Genomic DNA, 19,762 nt, shown 5'->3' with positions numbered 1-19,762 from the left:
ATCTGCCATTACTGCAGTTACATGAGCTCTGCAGCAGATTACATTTGATCTTTTTTCTCAAAATGTCCCTCTAGCTATTTTCACAGTATAAATATTAAAAAGGTCTTTTGAGATTTTAATACTGATGAACTATTCTCTGCATAGGTCATAAGTATATGATTGGTGGGGGAGAGTCTGATACCTGGGACCCCTGCCGTTTAGCAGTTTGAGAAGGCACCGTCACTCCGCAGCCTTCTCCCTGCTCACCAAGCACAGTGCTGTACATTGTATAGTGGCTGTGCTTGGTACAGTACTACTTCCCCTGTCCTGTGTACTGGGTGTAATCCTCAGTACCTGCTCTTATTCTATATACAAAGACACTTCACAGTACCACTTCTCCTGTCCTATATAATGGGTGTAATCCTCAGTATCTGCTCTTTTTCTGTATATATGGACACCGCACAGTACCACTTCTCTTGTCCTATATACTGGATGTAATTATTAATATCTGCTCTTATTTTGTATATATGAATACTGCCGAGTACCACTTCTCCTGTCCTGTATACTGGATGTAATCCTCAGTATCTGCACTTAGGTATTCTGTATACATGGACACTTAACAGTACCACTTCTCATGTCCTATGTAATGGGTGTAATCCTCAGTATCTGCTCTTATTCTGTATACACGGACACTGCACAGTACCACTTCTCCTGTCCTATGTAATGGGTGTAATCCTCAGTATCTGCTCTTATTCTGTATACATGGACACAGTACCACTTCTCCTGTCCTATATAATGGGTGTAATTATCAGTATCTGCTCGTATTCTGTATATATTGATACTGCAGAGCACCACTTTTCTTGTCCTATATACTGGGTGTAATTCTCAGTGTCTGCTCTTATTCCACATTTATGTATACTGCACAGCAGCACTTTTCTTGTCCCATGTGCAGCACAGTGTTTTATAGTAAAATATATCTGTTTGCTACCAGGGAGCCTATTGGAATATCATGCTGCCTATGGTTGGACAAGCATGAAGCTTATGAAAAGATCCACCAAAATAACTCTAAAGGCAGCAGAAGAAATGAGCACTGTTGGGTGTGGGGCCCCACTTATGAAACCTATGCACTGAGCCCACCAATGCTTGACAACGACCCCGCTAACACATACTATTCTAATATGAAGAAAATTCAAAGCACTGGATTCAATGCTCAAATAATATATTCCTTCAGACAGAATGGATGCTACAATGTTAAGACATACGGCCATGTCACACTGAAGATAATGCACTTACTCTTTAAACCTGTTCCGCAGGTTGATGAAAGAAAGCAGTGGGGGAAAAAGAGAGAATATGTTAGAAATTAGAAAAGTTTCTTACTCCATCATTAACATTCACAGGACTTTCTTATCAAATGACTTAGGTAATGGCATTCTAATAACTTAATTACAGCAGCTTTATGGTTCAGCCTACTTGAAGCAAATTAAGGGGGCCTTGCATAATACTGAAGCACAATTACACTCTTGGCTAAATACAATGCCATGTGTCCTGCCATAGATTCCTAATACATTTTCATAATCACCTTCTTGCTTTGACTTGCGCACTGAGTTTGTAAAGCCCCTTCTTTCCATAATAAGAGTTATTGTTCCTTGGTAACGCTCAGATGATTACTGAAAGCCCCGCTCTCTGCAGCTAATGGCAGGCAAGCTCAATTGAAATATATGGAGTGAAAATGCAATTAAAGCATCTATTTCATCATATGCATCAGAGGTGTAATTCATTGAGAATTCATTGTACAAGAGATTAGGCAAGCTATCCATAAACACGTTCCAGCGTTGATAATAATGTTAAATGTCAAGTGCCAACTGTAGAATGTGGCCAAGAACACGCCTGGGGTCTATAGATAGAGAGCTTAAATAGACTTGGTACAAGTATTGTACAGAAGGCCCATTGCCAAGAATGCTGAGATGGTAAGTACTACTGTCCCCTTAAAGTGTCTAATGTGTGGGTCCTGTTCTACTGAAGGGACCTACAGATGAGCTCTTTTACACATCTCCAGTGTATTCTCTGTGCTTCATTCATGATGTAAGTGAATGGGATGAAGCTGTAATTCCTCCACCCCTACTACTATGTAGAGAGTGCAAAGTTAAGCACATATTTAGCCACCCCTTTAAACTGCATGGGATTTGCGATTAAAACTTTCACCAAACTAATATTGATGGCCTATCCTGAGGATATTTTAAAGCCAGAATTTTCCTTTAAAGCGTATGTCCTACAAAGCAATATAATTTTTCAAACCAGCCCCTGGATCTAAATACTTTTGTAATTGACTGCAAGTAAAAGTTTTGCATAGCTACCAAGTTATTCAACAAAATGTATATGTATAGCACCACCTGCTGTTTATTATTTTCTTTATATTTCTGTCTACCTCACTAAGGTGGTCACAAATGCTCAGTTCCATCCTTCAGCTGCCACCAGCTATATTTACTGTTAGAAGCTTTGACAGTTACTTAAGATAATCTAGCAGATCAATAAAGAGAAAATAGCAGATCAAACAATTAATGGAATCCATGTGAGGCATGGGGTTAATTATAGCTTAGTTATGAATATATTGTCAAGTTAAATTTTTTATGTTATTCATTGGATTACATGCGACAATTGCAGTTTAACATGACATTTTTTTGACTTTTTATTTAGTACTCAGTGGGTCCCCCTGCACTCTGAAACACAAGGTGGCCTTGACTGGTCATACATCATATTTAAAGATGGTTCTTTGGTGCTTAGATCCAATATAGCGTGAAGATAATTGTAATTTAAATATGCAGATGTTCCATAAAGGAAAGCACATTTTGTATAGGGATCCACTCTTAAATGTAGTAATTTCCTACTGTCATGATAATTTGGTAATTATGGATAGTTAACCTATCTATGATTGGGAAATGTACGTTGATATCTTGCTGACTCGTTATCACCAGTGTAGCATTGAGTATAATGTAACTGCTCTCATGCACAGTGTGTGATTGAGTATGATTAGGGCTCATAAAAGGTCACAGAAGAACATTTTGTACATGGTGTAAATTGTTCATATTAGGTGTGGTATTAACATTATCCCGAAGGGCACATTTAGGACATTCATTATTCCACTTGGTGCTTAAGTGAGACGAGAATTCAGTGTCTTTAAGAATTTCTAGAGCAGTGATAAAACATCAGTCTTTATCAGGTTAGGGAACTTACAGTCATTTAATTCCTGCTAGATTATGAAGAAAAAACATAAAACTATCGCTATAAAGGTCCAGAGGCCCCAATACAAAAAAAATAACCCTTTGTAGCAATGATCTCCTCTAGGGCTGCATTAAACGATTATTTTAGTAATCAAGTATTCTATCGATTATTTTTTATGATTAATCGAGTAATCTAATAAGAAAAAATTAATTAATAGACTGTTTTCCTTTATAATAACTTATAAGACCCCATGCCATTAGTCTCCAACACCCTTTGTTTCCCACTGTGCCATCAGCTTTCCCCCGTGCCATCAGGTCCGTTCCCCCAGTGCCATCAACTTTCCTCCACCCCAGTGCCATCAGCTCTCTCCCACCAAGTGCCATCAGCTCTTCCCCACCCCAGTCTCATCATCTCTCCCCCACCCCAGTGCCTTTAGCTCCCCCCACCCAGTGCCTTTAGCTCTCCCCACCAACTCCAGTGCCATCAGCTCCACTCCCCCAGTGCCATCATTTCTCCCCAACCAGTGCCATAAGCTCCACTCCCCCAGTATCATTAGCTCTCCCCAACCAGTACCATCAGCATTCCCCCACCCCAGTGCCATCAGCTCTCCCCCACCCCATAGCCATCAGCTTTACTCCCCCAGTGCCATCATCTCACCCCCTTGTGCCATCAGCTCACCCCCTTGTGCCATCAGCTCTCCCCCTTGTGCCATCAGCTCTCCCCCCTTGTGTCATCAGCTCTCCCCCTTGTGCCATCAGCTCTGCCCCCTTATGCAATCAGCTCTGCCCCCTTGTGCCATCAGCTCTGCCCCTTGTGCCATCAGCTCTCCCTCATTGTGCCATCAGCTCTCCCCACTTGTGCCATTATCTGTCCCCCTTGTGTCATCAGCTCCTCCCCTTGTGTCATCATCTTTATTCCCCCAGTGCCATCATCTCTCTCCCTTTGTGCCATCATCTCTCCCCCCATTGTGCCATCAGATTTCCCCCCATTGTGCCATCAGATCTCCCCACTTGTGCCATCATCTGTCCCCCCTTGTGTCATCAGCTCCTCCCCTTGTGCCATCAGCTTTACTCCCCAGTGCCATCATCTCTCTCCCCTTGTGCCATCATCTCTCCCCTCTTGTGCCATCAGCTCTCCACCGTTGTGCCATAGTCTCTGCTCCTCCTGACACCCGGATTGCAAAGCGTCATTGGTTGCAATGACGCTGTGCACTCCGGACGCCGGACCTTAGTTGTGCCCCCGCCCCCTTAGTTTCACCAACTTACCTTTCCAGCAGGGGAGCCGCTGACACTCCATCGTTCCGCGCACAGCGCATCACACAGCGCATCAGGTCACGGCGTCAGGAGGTCAGTGCAGCGCAGGACCATGGATGTGCTGTGAAGTGTCTGGAGGCCCCCTGCTGGAAAGGTGGGTATTCCAAGTGCCCCGGGAGACCACGGAGTGGGAGTAATAGCAAGCGCTTCACGCCCGCTCCGTGGTCACATGACACAAACAAATCTTCGATGCAAAAAATTTGCATCTTGGATTTTTTTGTGTCAAATTACTCGATTTAATAGAGTAATCGTTTCAGCCCTAGTCTCCTTATATGACAAAGAGACCTTTTGAGCCACAATATATGCACCCCTATATATTATTCCTCTTAGAAGTCTATTTAAAAAAGTTGTCCAAGATCTTTATATTATTGGTCTATTTTTAGGATAGGTCACCAAAATCAGATCGTTGGAGGTCCAACTCCTGACACTGCCGCCGATCAGCTGTGGGAAGAGACCACTGCACTCCGGTCAATGGTTAACTTCAAGTGAATGAGCCTGATCTGCAATACAAAGTATGACCACTATCCAAAGGACAGTGATATGCTTGGTAAGCTGCAAGAAGATCAAGGTAATCACTGGTCTCCTCAAACAGCTGATGGGTGGGGGTACCAGGTGTCAGCCCACACACAATAGTTTCACACAAACTATTCATGCACATTGTAACAAGAACCATCTACTTACTGTCTGTAGCTGACCATCACAATTAATATCGCCGGTATACAGCAGAGGATGATAATAATAGCCAGTGCAAGCAAAGCTCCTTCCGTGTAGCCTACAGCTTGAGCTTGCTTCTTAACATTGGCTACTACATCCGGGGTCCGGATCTCCAAGATACGCCCTCCAAGGCCAATATAGTTCTGGAACTCTTTATTTATGTCGAGAACTTTGCCATCTAAAAATCTGTGTAAGGAAAAATGATAAAAAGTGGAATAGTGTTAGATGTATTTTGGATATTAATTGTTTTTAACTTTATTTTTGTATTGCTCTCAAGTGACTTCTTCATCTACTACTGACCAGAAGCTTTCATCCTCATACAATATTACATGTAATCCTAAACGAGTTGGACACTAGATGTCACTACAGCACAGACAAATCTGCTTTACTTCACCATAAATGCAATTGTATACCTGCAAGTCCTTAATTACTAATAAATAATCTCCAAATACAAGGTCTTTGAATTATACAGTAGACTTTCACTATGGTCACATTTTAGACCATTTTATAATCTAGCAATTGGGTATATTAGTCAGGTGACGTAATATCACCTCTAATACTGACTACTGATGTAGTATTAGACCAAGAGAAGACAATTTACCATCATAATAAAATTGCATTAACTTTAGCAGTAATGATTTCTATCAAACATTTGCTATGGCTTTAGATGAGTCTTTCACACTGTTATCAATGGCATGCATCCTGCTGCTCTTTGCAGGAGATGTTTGAAGATGAACTGCTTGTTCCAGATCTAACATACCATCCCTGATGGCTTCACCTCAGAACTGTGTAAGTTACAGTAGGTCAACCCAAATCATTCTTTCAGATGTAAACTTGCTGTGGCTTTTTGCATCATGGCAAATGATAGGACCCCGGTGGATGTATATGCTTCATATTTTCCGCAGAGGAAAATCCACTGTGCATATGCTGGAATTCTACAGCAGCAAAATCCATATGGCACGGCACAGATATTGTTGTTGAATTCTTTACATATATGTTGACCATTTGCCGCAGATTTCACCCTCTGCATTGCATGCTGTGGATTCAAAAGCCATACTGCTATTGAAATTACATGAGGATTCCAAGGGAATTTTCTGCAGCATGTGCATGACATTTTCTTAACTGTAGCTATATTATGCTACAGATTTTCTGGTACAGAGAATCCACAGTGCATCCATCCCGCATGACCGTCCCCTCAGAGAGTCATTTTAGAAGTTCTGATACTCCTCACAAGATTCACTAGAAGATTTAAGTTTTTTTATTCTGAAGTTAACACATAATTATTCCTGCTTTAACAAGGAGAAATACAGGGATAGATGGCAGAATGAAAAATTAATATCCCCCAGAGAATTTTTGTGAGTTGCTTCACAGCCCTTTCACTCTGTTCATTAGTGTTCTTCTGGTTGAAGCTTTGACTCAGAACAGACGAGAGGGACTGTGAAGCAGGTCAATGCTGAGAGCACTTCACAGTGAAGCTCCACCTTCTGGTCACTTGCTGGAACAGTGCCTAACAGACTAAAAGTTAATATTCACGCTACTCCTGATGATAAAACTCCACAAATGGTATGTTGTCCTGCTCTCCCCATCCTCTTTTTATTGCTAGCAATGGTTTTGCTGACAGACTCACTAAGATGTTTACTCACTAAAATAAAGCAAAGCTTACTTACTGATAGTATTGTAGTTGGAGGTCCAGCCTCTGTAACCACTGTTGATCTCGAGAACAAAGGGACAGAAGTCCCTTTGGCATTTTTCTCACACAGCACCTGGCCACTCAATGTACAAGGTACTACAACATCACTCCATTTACTTGAATAGAGCTCGATTGTAGTTTCACATATAGAGGGTGGCCGAGAGGTCAGAAGGACAATATAGAAAGGGAAGTGTATGCCTCAATGTGTCCTCCACCAGAAAAGTTTATAAAATTAAAATAAACAGATACAACATTAAAAAGGGAACAAACCTATAATTTTTGTTCTACAAACTTAGATTTAATTAATGACTACAATTTAATGCAAGATGCATTAACCCTTTTCATGGTCTGGATGACTAACACAAAGGCAGAAGTCCAAGACCAAAACCAATAACTATAATACATAAGACGTAAAAAAATAAAGAGGAAATAGCTTACTTCCTGCAGGCTCATGATGTTTGTCCATTGTCAGGAATTGCTCTCAAAAAGTGATTGATTCTAAATTGCCAATTATATACAGTGAAGCAGTGTGCGGACAGAAGTTTTGGCAGCATCTTTCAACATTAGGCCAAGTGTTCATCATTACTGCTGACAAATCACTAAAACAGGCTATCCTTTAATATTACATAGGTCAAAATAATTTTATCCAGACTTGTTATTCACAAGTGTTAACACAAGTTAAGGCCTCATGCACACAAACGTTGTTTTGGTCCGCATCCGAGCCACAGTTTTTGCGGCTTGGATGTGGACCCATTCACTTCAATGAGGCCGGAAATGAGGCCGTGTGCTGTCCGCATCCGTTGCTCCGTTCTGTAGTCCGCAAAAAAATTATAACCTTTCCTATTCTTGTCCTTTTAGCAGACAAGAATAGGCAGTTATATTAATGGCTGTCCATACTGTTCCGCAAATTGCATAACGCACATGGACGCCATCCGTGTTTTGCAGATCCGCAATTGCGCACTGCAAAATCTACAACGGTCGTGCGCATGTAGCCTAATGCTGAGCAATTACTGCAATGAGTTTCTATGACTAACTTTTTATTTTTAGTTATAATTACAATATCTTTGTTTTAGGCTGGTTCTCTACATTAACTTTTTTCAGTGCAGTTTTTGAAGCCAATGCCAGGAATACGTCAAAAAGAAAGGACACATATAAATGAAAGAACAAGCGTTCTCTTCTTTTTTTTTTTTCACCTTTTCTTTGGCTTCAACAACTACATTTAAAAAAAACTGAACGTGAAAACCCAATCTTAGAGAGACATCACAGAAGTTGTTTTGTTGGTGTAAAGGAATTAGTATTAGGCAATGTTTATTTATTTTTTCTGACAATCAAATTCATGGCATGATAATAGTCACATGAATGATGGTTGGTATTTGTAGACTTGCCCTTTTGTTGCCCAGTTTTCTTTGAAACAACCTAGAATGTTTTATAACAAATGACTTGCTGTTCTCGTCGCAGCAGGAGCCTCAGGTGAACTCTCACCTTATCTTATCACATGACAAGTTGCAGCTGCTTTCACTAAGAGGAAATGCCATGCCTCAATTCTTCATCAATAAGACATTGTGAAAATGTACCTTCTCTCTAAGGGCACAGTGACAAGAACTTTAAGTTAGATAGTGTGGTCTTCTATTGTCACAGAGGTGCTGTTTCATCCTTGCACTTATTTTATTTATTTTTTCATTCTCTCATCTATTCTTCTTGTTATTTTTATGTCTTACAAGAATATTTTAAACTTATTTCATTTGTTATTTAAATTGTCACTTTACTTTCAACATAGTTTGCATGAATTAATAGTGGACGGGAATATAAGAAACGTCCGAGAAAAATGCCTCTTTATCCTCCAGCAGCTCATTCCTCCTCTCAGCCCTCCTCTCACTATAAACTCCCATGGACAGCAAGTCTGTGTCTGTCCTTCTGCACTTCCTCCCTACTCCTACCCCCTCCCCTTTCCAATTACTTCTATGGTCCACATGTAATCTGATCCTTCAGTGACCTAAAAACTGTCTCTCAGGATGGATTTAAGAGAGAATATTAGATTAGGAGGGTCTAAGGTGGCAGAAAGAAACATTTTCTCTGATAAGACATATTACAATGTTTCTTATATTCACATGTACTATTGATGTATGCAAGATTTGCTGACAGTTTGCTAATATTTAAATAGTTGTTCAGTGTACACTTACTTAAAAAGTTCATTACGGGATATTGCTCGGTTAGTTTGTGGATCAACAGCATAAATCATCAGGTCACACTGAGTGTAGTCCTCTTCTGAAAAACCTTCTCCGAACCTTCTGGCTCCAATCGATTCCACTACAACTGCTGCTCCTGGGATTTGGTCTTGGACATAACGTTCTAAAATACTGAAAGAAAATGCACACAGACAAGTTGTTGAGTGTATGAGATGCATCTTAGAAATGTTTTCCTGTTTTGATCAATTTTGGTAATCATTGGCCTTTGTATTTCAAATTACATTAGAGTTACTTTTGTAACAGCAAGTATCTTTTTCAGCAACATTGCAGTAACTGTACTCCTCCTGTCTTTGGCAACAGGTAGACCATCCATATGGAAAAAGATGCAAAATAGACATTGATCCTTGCAGCCTCTGGACTGCAACATTATCCTTTTACAGTTGTTTCTTTAGTTTGAAGTGTTTTATTTTATTGGCATATCCATGTATATGTGCTATGTTGCACTGTATTTTGCCTTTGCTTTACAGGCCATCTGAACTGCTATATATTGCTGATATGTTGCAGTGGAAATGTTCATTGCTGGTACCAGGTGTCACTGCTGTAAAAGGGATATGATATACACTACCCTTAGGATTTACGCTCTAGAAAGCAGGCTGAAGCATCAACAGTCAGATCCTACAGGAGAGCGTTTGACAGTCTAAGGGCTGATTCATATGACCGTTCCCAGTCTGGGAAACACGGCCCATGTGTCAGACGCTCTACCAGACTGACAGTTGCTCCCCTGACCTGAACTGACTGTATCATAGTGCTTTATCGTGCAGTCAGTTCAGGTCAGGGGAGCTATGGCTGGTTCAAGAGATGAGGCTGACACAACGTGTTTCCCAGGCCGCGTTTCCCAGACTGAGCAAAGTCGTGTGTTTTAGTTCTAACCATGCAATGTGTCATACTGGAGTTTTGTTGGCCTGTGTAAAATACAGGCTGAGTCCTTTTAAACAGGGAAGTGGTGGTGGCTGGATATTGGAGATTGTGACACAAGCCTAAGGGCAATTGCACAGGACTACCCTGGTTGATAGAGAATCCAGTATGGCAATTCACTGGTTAAAAGATGAGCTCACAATTGATCCTAAGGTGTCTGAGAGCTTATAGGCTTGTGCTAGTAGTTAATGAGCTTATGTGTGTTCTGTGTAGGCTACAGTCTAAATAGTGACAGCTGAGATATACCGTGAACTTGTGTGGTTAGGTCTGAGGAGTCTGTGGGGGCTGTTGAAATAGTCAATCCATTTTAGGGATCAGTATTGGGATAAGTAAGTGGTACTATGCTCAAACATAGGAGAGACTGCAGTTAGGTCATGATGGGATTTGGAAGGATGTTTGTCTATTGGGCCAGAAAGATGGCTACAGTGAGAACTGGTTATGCAACAAGTCTGAGATGAGGCCGAGATGTGGCTTGAACAAGACTTAAGTGGGTGGAGTAGACAGTGAGAGAGGTGATGTAGTGGGATCCTTCGGAAAGGCAGGTCCCCCTAATCTGACAGCTTCTGTACTGATGGACTGAGTGCAGAGTGTGTGGAGAGGACCTAGGAAGTGGTCTGACTGTACCATTATGAGAATAAAGGGTGTGGCTGTGGAGGGACGTGTAGGAAACCACATAATATGGATATTCATGAAAAGTGACAAAAAGCGAGTCATAGAACCCTTGAGATGTAGACAAAATGGATGGGAGGATGGAACCCTTGAGATGCAGTAAACTATGACCAGTGGACATAACCCTTGAGAGCAGAGTGTAAGAGAGAGAAAGACAGATGCTACATAGCATTTATGAAAACATGGTGTGAGAATATATAGTCTGTGGCCCTGGGAAATAAACAGAGACCAGACAACCAGTTACCAGAATTATAGAAGGTTTGGTTTGTTTGTTCTGCAATGTTAAAGAATTATGGCGCCACAAAGACTCTTGTGCCTCTGTGTCAGTAACCAAGATGCATATTGTGCCACTGTTTATCTTTTTTCTTAAAGGGGGACCTTTTAAGTACATCCATGTTACACAATAACGTTATTATGAGGAACAGAGATGGGACAAGTCGGATTTCAACCCATCCCATCCTATTATCTCCACCCCAATGCAAAGTGTGAGTGTTACAGTATGTGATGGGATATGTGAGCATGAACTGAGAAAAACCTTGGTCAGAAATTAAAAGAAATATAGGCAAAGAGTGAACATATATATGACAAATAGACTAAGTAGTGCCAGCTTCAAATCATATAGGTTTGCCTTGCATTTGACAAAACCCAGAATACTGTAGTTATAATCTTCATTGTTCAGGCCTGTTCTCCAGCATTAATATGATTATAAAAGCCTGTTACTTACAATGGAGAGATTAGTGTTTTGAGCTATTGCAGTAATGTGTTAGGCTTTTGTTTCATGTTTTCTCAGGAAAATCCACTGCTACAGAATCAAGGAAACAAAGTTGGCTGAAATGACCAGCATCACAGTGCCAGCTACTTATGTGGCTCCTGGTTGGAACAGAAGCTAATATCAAGCCATTTATTTGTTTTTGTTTTTAACTTTTTTCATTACTGCACTATAAACCTTAGGAACTTATGTCACGTATGCCAAGGTGTCTTTGACAAGGCCTGCATTTAAAGCATCAGCTATTTCATTTCCAAGGTTGTAGAAGCAATGGATTTTAATCATTAAATGTACAGATCTTGTCTTCCAATACAGGATAACAGAAGACTGTGATATTTAATTATAGCTTTGTAGAATTCATATTCGGGCATCGCTAAGTCACGTCTCCGCGCTGACATGAACCAAGAGGTTGAGGAGGCACAGTGGAAAAAAAAGATAATGCAATTAGAGTGGCAAAGTAGAGAATGCGGCTGTATAACTTATCAAATAAAGTTTATTATAACACTCGTAGAAGATTTAGATACTGCAATCCTTTAAACGGTTAACCCTTTTTATTCTTGAACCTCTTTGAACTTTAACAATTAGAGATCATTATTCTGTTTAGATAAAAAAAAAATTGTAACCAGCAACTGCTCTGTTAAACATGATAGGCTTTGAGAGTTCAGATGATTAGCCGTATCAGGTGCCACCATTCTCCTCTGTGGAATGATGGATGACATGAGTGATAGAATAACTGATCTAGAGATGTAGAGAGGACTTTTTACATTCTTAATGGGGTTGTCCAGGATTTTTATATTGATGGTCTATTCTTTAAATAGGCCATCAACATCTAATCGGTGGAAGTCCGACATTCTGCACCTCCTCTGATAAGCTGTTCCAAAGTGGCTCCAACATCGGAAGGAAACACCAGAACCACATAGCTATAGCCATTGTGGAGTGGATAGAGCTGGTTACTATATTGATGCTCCCCTTGGAATGGATGGGAGCACTGCTACATCATACACTACACAAAGAAGGAAATATGTAGCTCCAGAGTTTCCTTTCAGTGACAGACCTCCACCAATCAGATATTGATGGCCTATCCTCAACACCGGAGAACAATACACATCTTGTTTGCATTTTGGCAGTCTAGAAGAAGTACTATCACTGGATTTTAATATTTGCCACCAGTCCTAGTAAATGCAATTGACATTCAGATCTCCACAAAAACATGTAGCCTCAAGTTTAGGGCTCATGCACATGGCAGTTGTGCGGCCGTTCCATGCATTAGGGACGGCAATTTGAGGTCCCCAATGCATGGGTAACATCCGTGCAGCGGCCGGGACGGATGAAGACCCATTCAACTTGAATAGGTCTGTCATCCGTCCACACAATAATAAAAAAAATTGAACATGTTCTATTTTTTTGCGGTGTGGAGGCACTGACAGAAACACCACGGAAGCACTCCATAGTGCTTCCGTGGGCTTTCGATCCGTGCTTCCGTTCCGCACTACACTGCTTGTCCCGGATTGCAGACCCATTCACTTGGGTCCACAATCATGATGCGGAGTGCACAAGGCCGGTGCCCGTGTATTGTGGACCCATTATATGCGGGCCTCAATATGGCCACTGCCGGCGAACAGCCATGTGTATGAGGCCTTACATAGATAGAGGATGTTCATATGGCATGCTGAAAAAAAAAAACACTTTCACACTACTATTTTAGACTGTTGGACACACACACATGGGGAATGTATCATGTCAGAGATCTACATGAGTCACAAATTTTAGCTTAAGATATTTTTTTTATAGCATATTGTGATTTTTGAAAAGTGGGTGGGAACTTGATTGAACTTGAAGGACGTTTGTCTTTTATCAACCACATTAACTATATGTAAAAATGTGCCAAAATACATCAAGGGGTTTGTGTTTCATAGATTTGTCCCAGCTTTCACCAATGTAAATGCAAAGCAAAATTGACCTAAAAAAGTCCTCATATGATAAATTCCCCTGACTGTATATACTTATCCCATATTAGACCAACATCAAAAGTTATTTAGCAAATGCACTCATTCAGTATGCATAGTAAATATTAAGCCAAGAATTCATATCCATTATATTGCATATACTGTTGCTTCTATACATTATGTTTTCCTCTGATAAAGTATTAGTGATTATATTTTACTTCTAAATCAGAATCAGCTGCCAAATAAAAAGTACTTTATAGAGGAGCACAACATAGAATATCTGTATAATTAATGAAATAAAGATGACATGCATCTCTGATTTTTTCTATTATTAATTTATATCGGTATTATAAAAACAACCCTGGAGTATCATGGTTTTCATTACCAGTCAATATCTCAAATTAACTTTTTTGGCTATATTGTATAACTAAACAAGGTAATTAATTTTGTAATAAGCCGAAACTCTGGAGTGACAATGCACTTCGCTTATACAACATAAAAAGCTTTGAGATCTTCATCTTAGTTTTTCTTTGATTTTCTTTTTTGCTTTGTTGAAATTAATTATGAATAATTGTAGAAGATTTTCTGTCAGTTTTTCCACACTTTTAACTATTTTATGATATCATACAGATTAAGGAAACTAAAAGGAAAAACATATTTGTTGCTCATAGCAGCCAATCACAACACAACTTAAAATGAGATCTCTACTATGGTTGGTTGCTAGGGGACACAAAAAAAACAGATTTTGATTAATGTACCCCTATGTTTTTTAGGGAAGCACAGACATCCAGTTGTAAAAAAATGATGCACACAGTGGTTCTATACAGAGCAACAATATGGATCACATAATCGTAATCACCATCAGAGATCGTGAGCCTCTATAGTCAGTCTATAAAGAGCATGATTTAATAACATCCTGAGTTATGGCTGTATACACAGGTAATACTGTATTGTTAATTCCAAATGAGAGTTTTCCTAGAAGAAACGGGTTAGTTACACCTTTGGGATCCATTAATAGAGAGTCCGTGGTGTTTTGGTAAGCTACCTGGTGCAGATGTAGGGTCTGGTCACATTGTTTCAGAGCCTTCCTGTTAGAGGTATACAGTATGTTGGATGGATTTGTAGACCTCTGGCTGAAGGCTCTGGTAAACACTCATTAGGTCAATAGCTATCATGTCCAATCTATACACATACATGCTTGACTCTGCAAAGCTTCCTTATGTTCTCAGTAGGAAAAGGGGAAGAGGCAATTGCCAGATCCCTCTGGTAATGGCTTACCATTTGAGAGCAAAAGGTTTGGGTAGTTGAAATCCCACATGCCAATCCTTATCTCCCCAGTCATCAGCCACTGGGGGAGAGTCGGTAGGACTCTATATACATTAGATGGTTGGTAGATCCTACCAAAATCGGTGTGTTTGGCCAACAAACATAAAATGCATATGACCAGCTTTAGGATCCTTTAACATGGGCTTATACCTGGCCATAATTAGAGCATTTAGAAAATATAACAAGTTAATTCCATCGCCATAACATTTACAAACTTACCAACATTTTACTTGATAAATTTGAGGCATGTATTCCCACCTTTGAATGCCACAACATATGGGGACCGCAAACCTATAGGTGAGTCTTACATGAGCCCTATCTATTCTGTCCTGGGACATCCAGAATTTGCCAGGACTGTCTTCGAAAATTGGTAACAGACCCTGCAAATTCTGGACTGTTGGCAACTATTTTTAATATTGTTATCAGCACCCCATATTTAGATGGGGAGATATGATGCAGAACACAATGTGATCAGCCACTTTTTGCCATGTTTACAGGGGTCAATGATCAGAAACAGGCATTCTTATGAATGCTCAAAGACGATTAACAGCTCATGTTTAAATGTCAGGCAGTTATTATGTAAATAATGATATTGGTGGGATTGAAAACAATAATTGAGGCCATCTTGTTACATTTATATGGTGAGACTAGGGGCATATGCAGATCTCATAGGGTCCCAAAGAAAAACTTAGTATGTGCCTCCCTGCCCTGCCAAGTTTCCCAGCACACATGCAGCAAACACTCCCGTACAATGTAATGCCCCAGGTTTCAGAAAAATGTACAATTTATTTATTAAGCAGAGTGAATTTGAATTGAAAAAAAGATTGTAACAAAAAGTTTATAACAAGTGCACGGGTCAAGCTTGGATTCTTGACCAAAAATCCCAATTTGAATGAATTATATAACCTGATCCATTGAGGGGATCAAAGGGATTAAAACTTAACATTTAATGGTGATCAATTAGAAAAAATGGCACAAAAGAGGAAACATATACATAAATAGACAGGCCCGGAAGGGCCAAACACACTTGCACGAATGAACCCCAGTAACGGGAAATGGAACGTTCTCACCCAAAATGTTGATAGGTGAACCGATCTCTGTAGATGGAACCTCGGTGACAGGGTCGCAGGTAAGGAGTCCGGTTCAAGGCGGGTGCTGGTTCCAGCAGTGCGTGCAATGAGGATGGTACCACAAGTACTGGACGGTAGGCAAGGTCGGGAAAGATAGTTCCCTAGTGTATCCCTGAAAATAGGGGAGGGGCTAGTCGACCCTACCTACCTATACGGAGTGCTTGCTCCGCAAGGAGCGACCCCGTCCGGATACCTAACCCTGGTGGGGCCGGTGTCCCTAATAAGCCCTAGCAGTGTCCCGACGTGTCACGTTTCAGTTTGGGTTAACGCATCAGGGGACGTGAGAAAATGGGCTAGCAGGCACTATTGTGCCTGAAAGGCGAAAAAAGGCTGTTGGCTAGACCTGTAACGGGGACTAGCCGCAGAGGTGGGAGCTTGGGCAGTAAAACAGAGAAAATATTAACTATTTAGAACTGCCAAAAGGTCCAGTGGGGCCTATTCAAACTCCGGGTACAGTGGCCAGGCCAGTGGGACCGGACCACCAAAAATCCTAAACACAGGACCGCAGGTGCTGGTTGGCCAGAGGGCTGTCCAGATACACCAGCAGGGACGCCAAACCGGCGTAATGCGGTCACAGTGGGGCCCAGATCAAGGGTATGAAAAAGGGGGGCTGTCAGCCCCACTGGACCTTTTGGCAGTTCTAAATAGTTAATATTTTCTCAGTTTTACTGCCCAAGCTCCCACCTCTGCGGCTAGTCCCCGTTACAGGTCTAGCCAACAGCCTTTTTTCGCCTTTCAGGCACAATAGTGCCTGCTAGCCCATTTTCTCACGTCCCCTGATGCGTTAACCCAAACTGAAACGTGACACGTCGGGACACTGCTAGGGCTTATTATGGACACCGGCCCCACCAGGGTTAGGTATCCGGACGGGGTCGCTCCTTGCGGAGCAAGCACTCCGTATAGGTAGGTAGGGTCGACTAGCCCCTCCCCTATTTTCAGGGATACACTAGGGAACTATCTTTCCCGACCTTGCCTACCGTCCAGTACTTGTGGTACCATCCTCATTGCACGCACTGCTGGAACCAGCACCCACCTTGAACCGGACTCCTTACCTGCGACCCTGTCACCGAGGTTCCATCTACAGAGATCGGTTCACCTATCAACATTTTGGGTGAGAACGTTCCATTTCCCGTTACTGGGGTTCATTCGTGCAAGTGTGTTTGGCCCTTCCGGGCCTGTCTATTTATGTATATGTTTCCTCTTTTGTGCCATTTTTTCTAATTGATCACCATTAAATGTTAAGTTTTAATCCCTTTGATCCCCTCAATGGATCAGGTTATATAACAAAAAGTTTACAATACACTTTACCCACTTTATGCAACTTCTATGTTGGAAAAAGTGGAATAGGGAATATATGGCACTCATACCGAACTTCATATTTCTCAATGTATTCACACTAGGCAACTGCCGAAAATAAATTGATAAATCTGCCTACCTTCTATTAGAAAGCTGGCTGCCTGTAGCAACCACTAAGTGGATCTCAGTGCATCGGAATTTATACAGTTATCATTTACTGGAATGGAAGCTCAAACAATCTCTTTGCATTAAGCTCCCTCTAGTGGTGGCTGCAAGAAAACGAAATGCTTTCTTGTTGGGAAAAGTAGTAGGAGTTCAGTGCTAGCCCACCTTCCCACAGGCCCCGTGGCAGTTGCATGGTCTGCCTCCATTGAAGGTATGCCACTGGGTTGGCCTGTCAATCTCCCCTTCAAGGACTTTCATTCTTCTTATATAATAAAGTAAATAATGCTCCTCTCTTCTATAGGTGTACCCAGAGAGCTACAGTGATTCATATAACCCTAGAAACCCAAAGTATCCACTAGTAATAGTCTTCAGTTTATGAAAAAAAATAGTATAAAGTAAGTGACTTGTAATCGTAGGTATTCATCTTTATGCCAATACAACATTGTCATTCGCTGACACCAGGGCTTATTATTTATCGTAACAATGTACTTCAGCCACAGCGTAAGCAACAAACATTAAGGAAAACTATATAATGTAAGACTTTTGTTACTACATGACCTCAGGCAAGGAAATAACAAGCATACAGATGTTTAGAAATCTTTACAATTCACCTATGTTGTGTTATGTCAAACAAGAGAAAAACCACGGGATTTTGACTTGTGATTATAATACTATGCAGAGAACATTTTTTTTCTTACAGAAATGTTCACAGTAAGTATCATTAAATTCACTTTACAATGACATCTTTCTGTAGCCGTCTATGTAGGTATGTACAGAATATAGTTGACATCTGCCTAAACCCTTACTAAAATATATGATACGTTTTACCCCTTTAATGTAGTTATAAATGTGATTGCATTACAGTGAGTTTGAATAAAAAGAACGGTGTCAATTCCATAGTACAATGGAACTAATTGCATCAAGAATCTAATAATGTGGCACTTGTTTTCAGAACTGCAATTTAATGAAAACCATAAGCCAAAGGCTGAGAAGATGATATCCTTTTATTTGGACTTTCTGTCATAAAAAGTGAAGTTTTAATAGTTTTTTTTCACCAGAGTCTCTGATTATCAGGTCCTACTGTCCCGTCCCATTGATGCAAGAACGTTTACTGCAATAGCCTACAGGAGACCAATGAGAACACTATTTTGCAAGGATATACAGTACATAAGGGGCATATTACAGGGATAAGAACACATCCTTATACAGTACTTTCAGCTCATCCCTATGGCTCTCATCCTATGGTTGTGATACTTGTGAAAAGTGCTAGTGATAGGGGAACATTCTATGGGAAATATTCACACCTCTAGTAGATGGCAGACAGCACAACATATAACAGTCCCTCCCCAGAGTTTGGAACAGCACTACATGCAAATATGGAGCTCTGTCTCCCCACGGAACAGTCCATTTGGTCCGAGGTAAGGGGGCACTGGGCCACCATAAGTCCCGGGGCATGGCATCTCCAGCAGATGATCTCTCCCAGGGAACATCTTGGCATTGGCTCTGGTATGCTCTTGGCCTTAGAACATACATCCCAAGGAGTTTTTAGTCCCTTCCTCTGGCCTTCAGAGTCATTATATTACATTGCAAAGAAATAACTTCTGAATATTTCATTTACAGTTGTGCTTAAAACTTGACCTACAGTACAGACCAAAAGTTTGGACACACCTTCTCATCCAAAGAGTTTTCTTTATTTTCATGACTATGAAAATTGTAGATTCACACTGAAGGCATCAAAACTATGAATTAACACATGTGGAATTATATACAAAACAAAAAAGTGTGAAACAACTGAAATCATGTCATATTCTAGATTCTTCAAAGTAGCCACCTTTTGCTTTGATTACTGCTTTGCACACTCTTGGCATTCTCTTGATGAGCTTCAAGAGGTAGTCACCTGAAATGGTTTTCACTTCACAGGTGTGCCCAGTCAGCTTTAATAAGTGGGATTTCTTGCCTTATAAATGGGGTTGGGACCATCAGTTGCGTTGTGGAGAAGTCAGGTGGATACACAGCTGATAGTCCTACTGAATAGACTGTTAGAATTTGTATTATGGCAAGAAAAAAGCAGCTAAGTAAGGAAAAACGAGTGGCCATCATTACTTTAAGAAATGAAGGTCAGTCAGTCCGAAAAATTAGGAAAACTTTGAAAGTGTCCCCAGTTGCAGTCACAAAAACCATCAAGCGCTACAAAGAAACTGGCTCACATGCGGACCGCCCCAGGAAAGGAAGACCAAGAGTCACCTCTGCTGCGGAGGATAAGTTCATCCGAGTCACCAGCCTCAGAAATCGCAGGTTAACAGCAGCTCAGATTAGAGACCAGGTCAATGCCACACAGAGTTCTAGAAGCAGACACATCTCTAGAACAACTGTTAAGAGGAGGCTGTG

General features: G+C 40.9%; 1 protein-coding gene across 1 annotated transcript in view; it reads right to left on the bottom strand.

The window, feature by feature from the left end:
- Nucleotides 1-19,762, bottom strand: part of PCDH15 (protocadherin related 15) — a 1,384,495-nt gene that overhangs the window by 120,956 nt on the left and 1,243,777 nt on the right. The window contains exons 26-28 of the mRNA XM_044299661.1: nucleotides 9,096-9,272; nucleotides 5,193-5,411; nucleotides 1,273-1,281 (exon numbers count right to left, since the gene is read on the bottom strand). Of these exons, the coding sequence (XP_044155596.1) occupies nucleotides 1,273-1,281; nucleotides 5,193-5,411; nucleotides 9,096-9,272 (405 nt within the window). The remainder of the gene's footprint in view (nucleotides 1-1,272; nucleotides 1,282-5,192; nucleotides 5,412-9,095; nucleotides 9,273-19,762) is intronic.

This window comes from Bufo gargarizans, chromosome 6 (genome assembly GCF_014858855.1).
Source record: "Bufo gargarizans isolate SCDJY-AF-19 chromosome 6, ASM1485885v1, whole genome shotgun sequence".
NCBI classification, from domain to species: Eukaryota; Metazoa; Chordata; class Amphibia; order Anura; family Bufonidae; genus Bufo; species Bufo gargarizans.
This window is presented reverse-complemented; position numbering and strand designations above follow the sequence as displayed.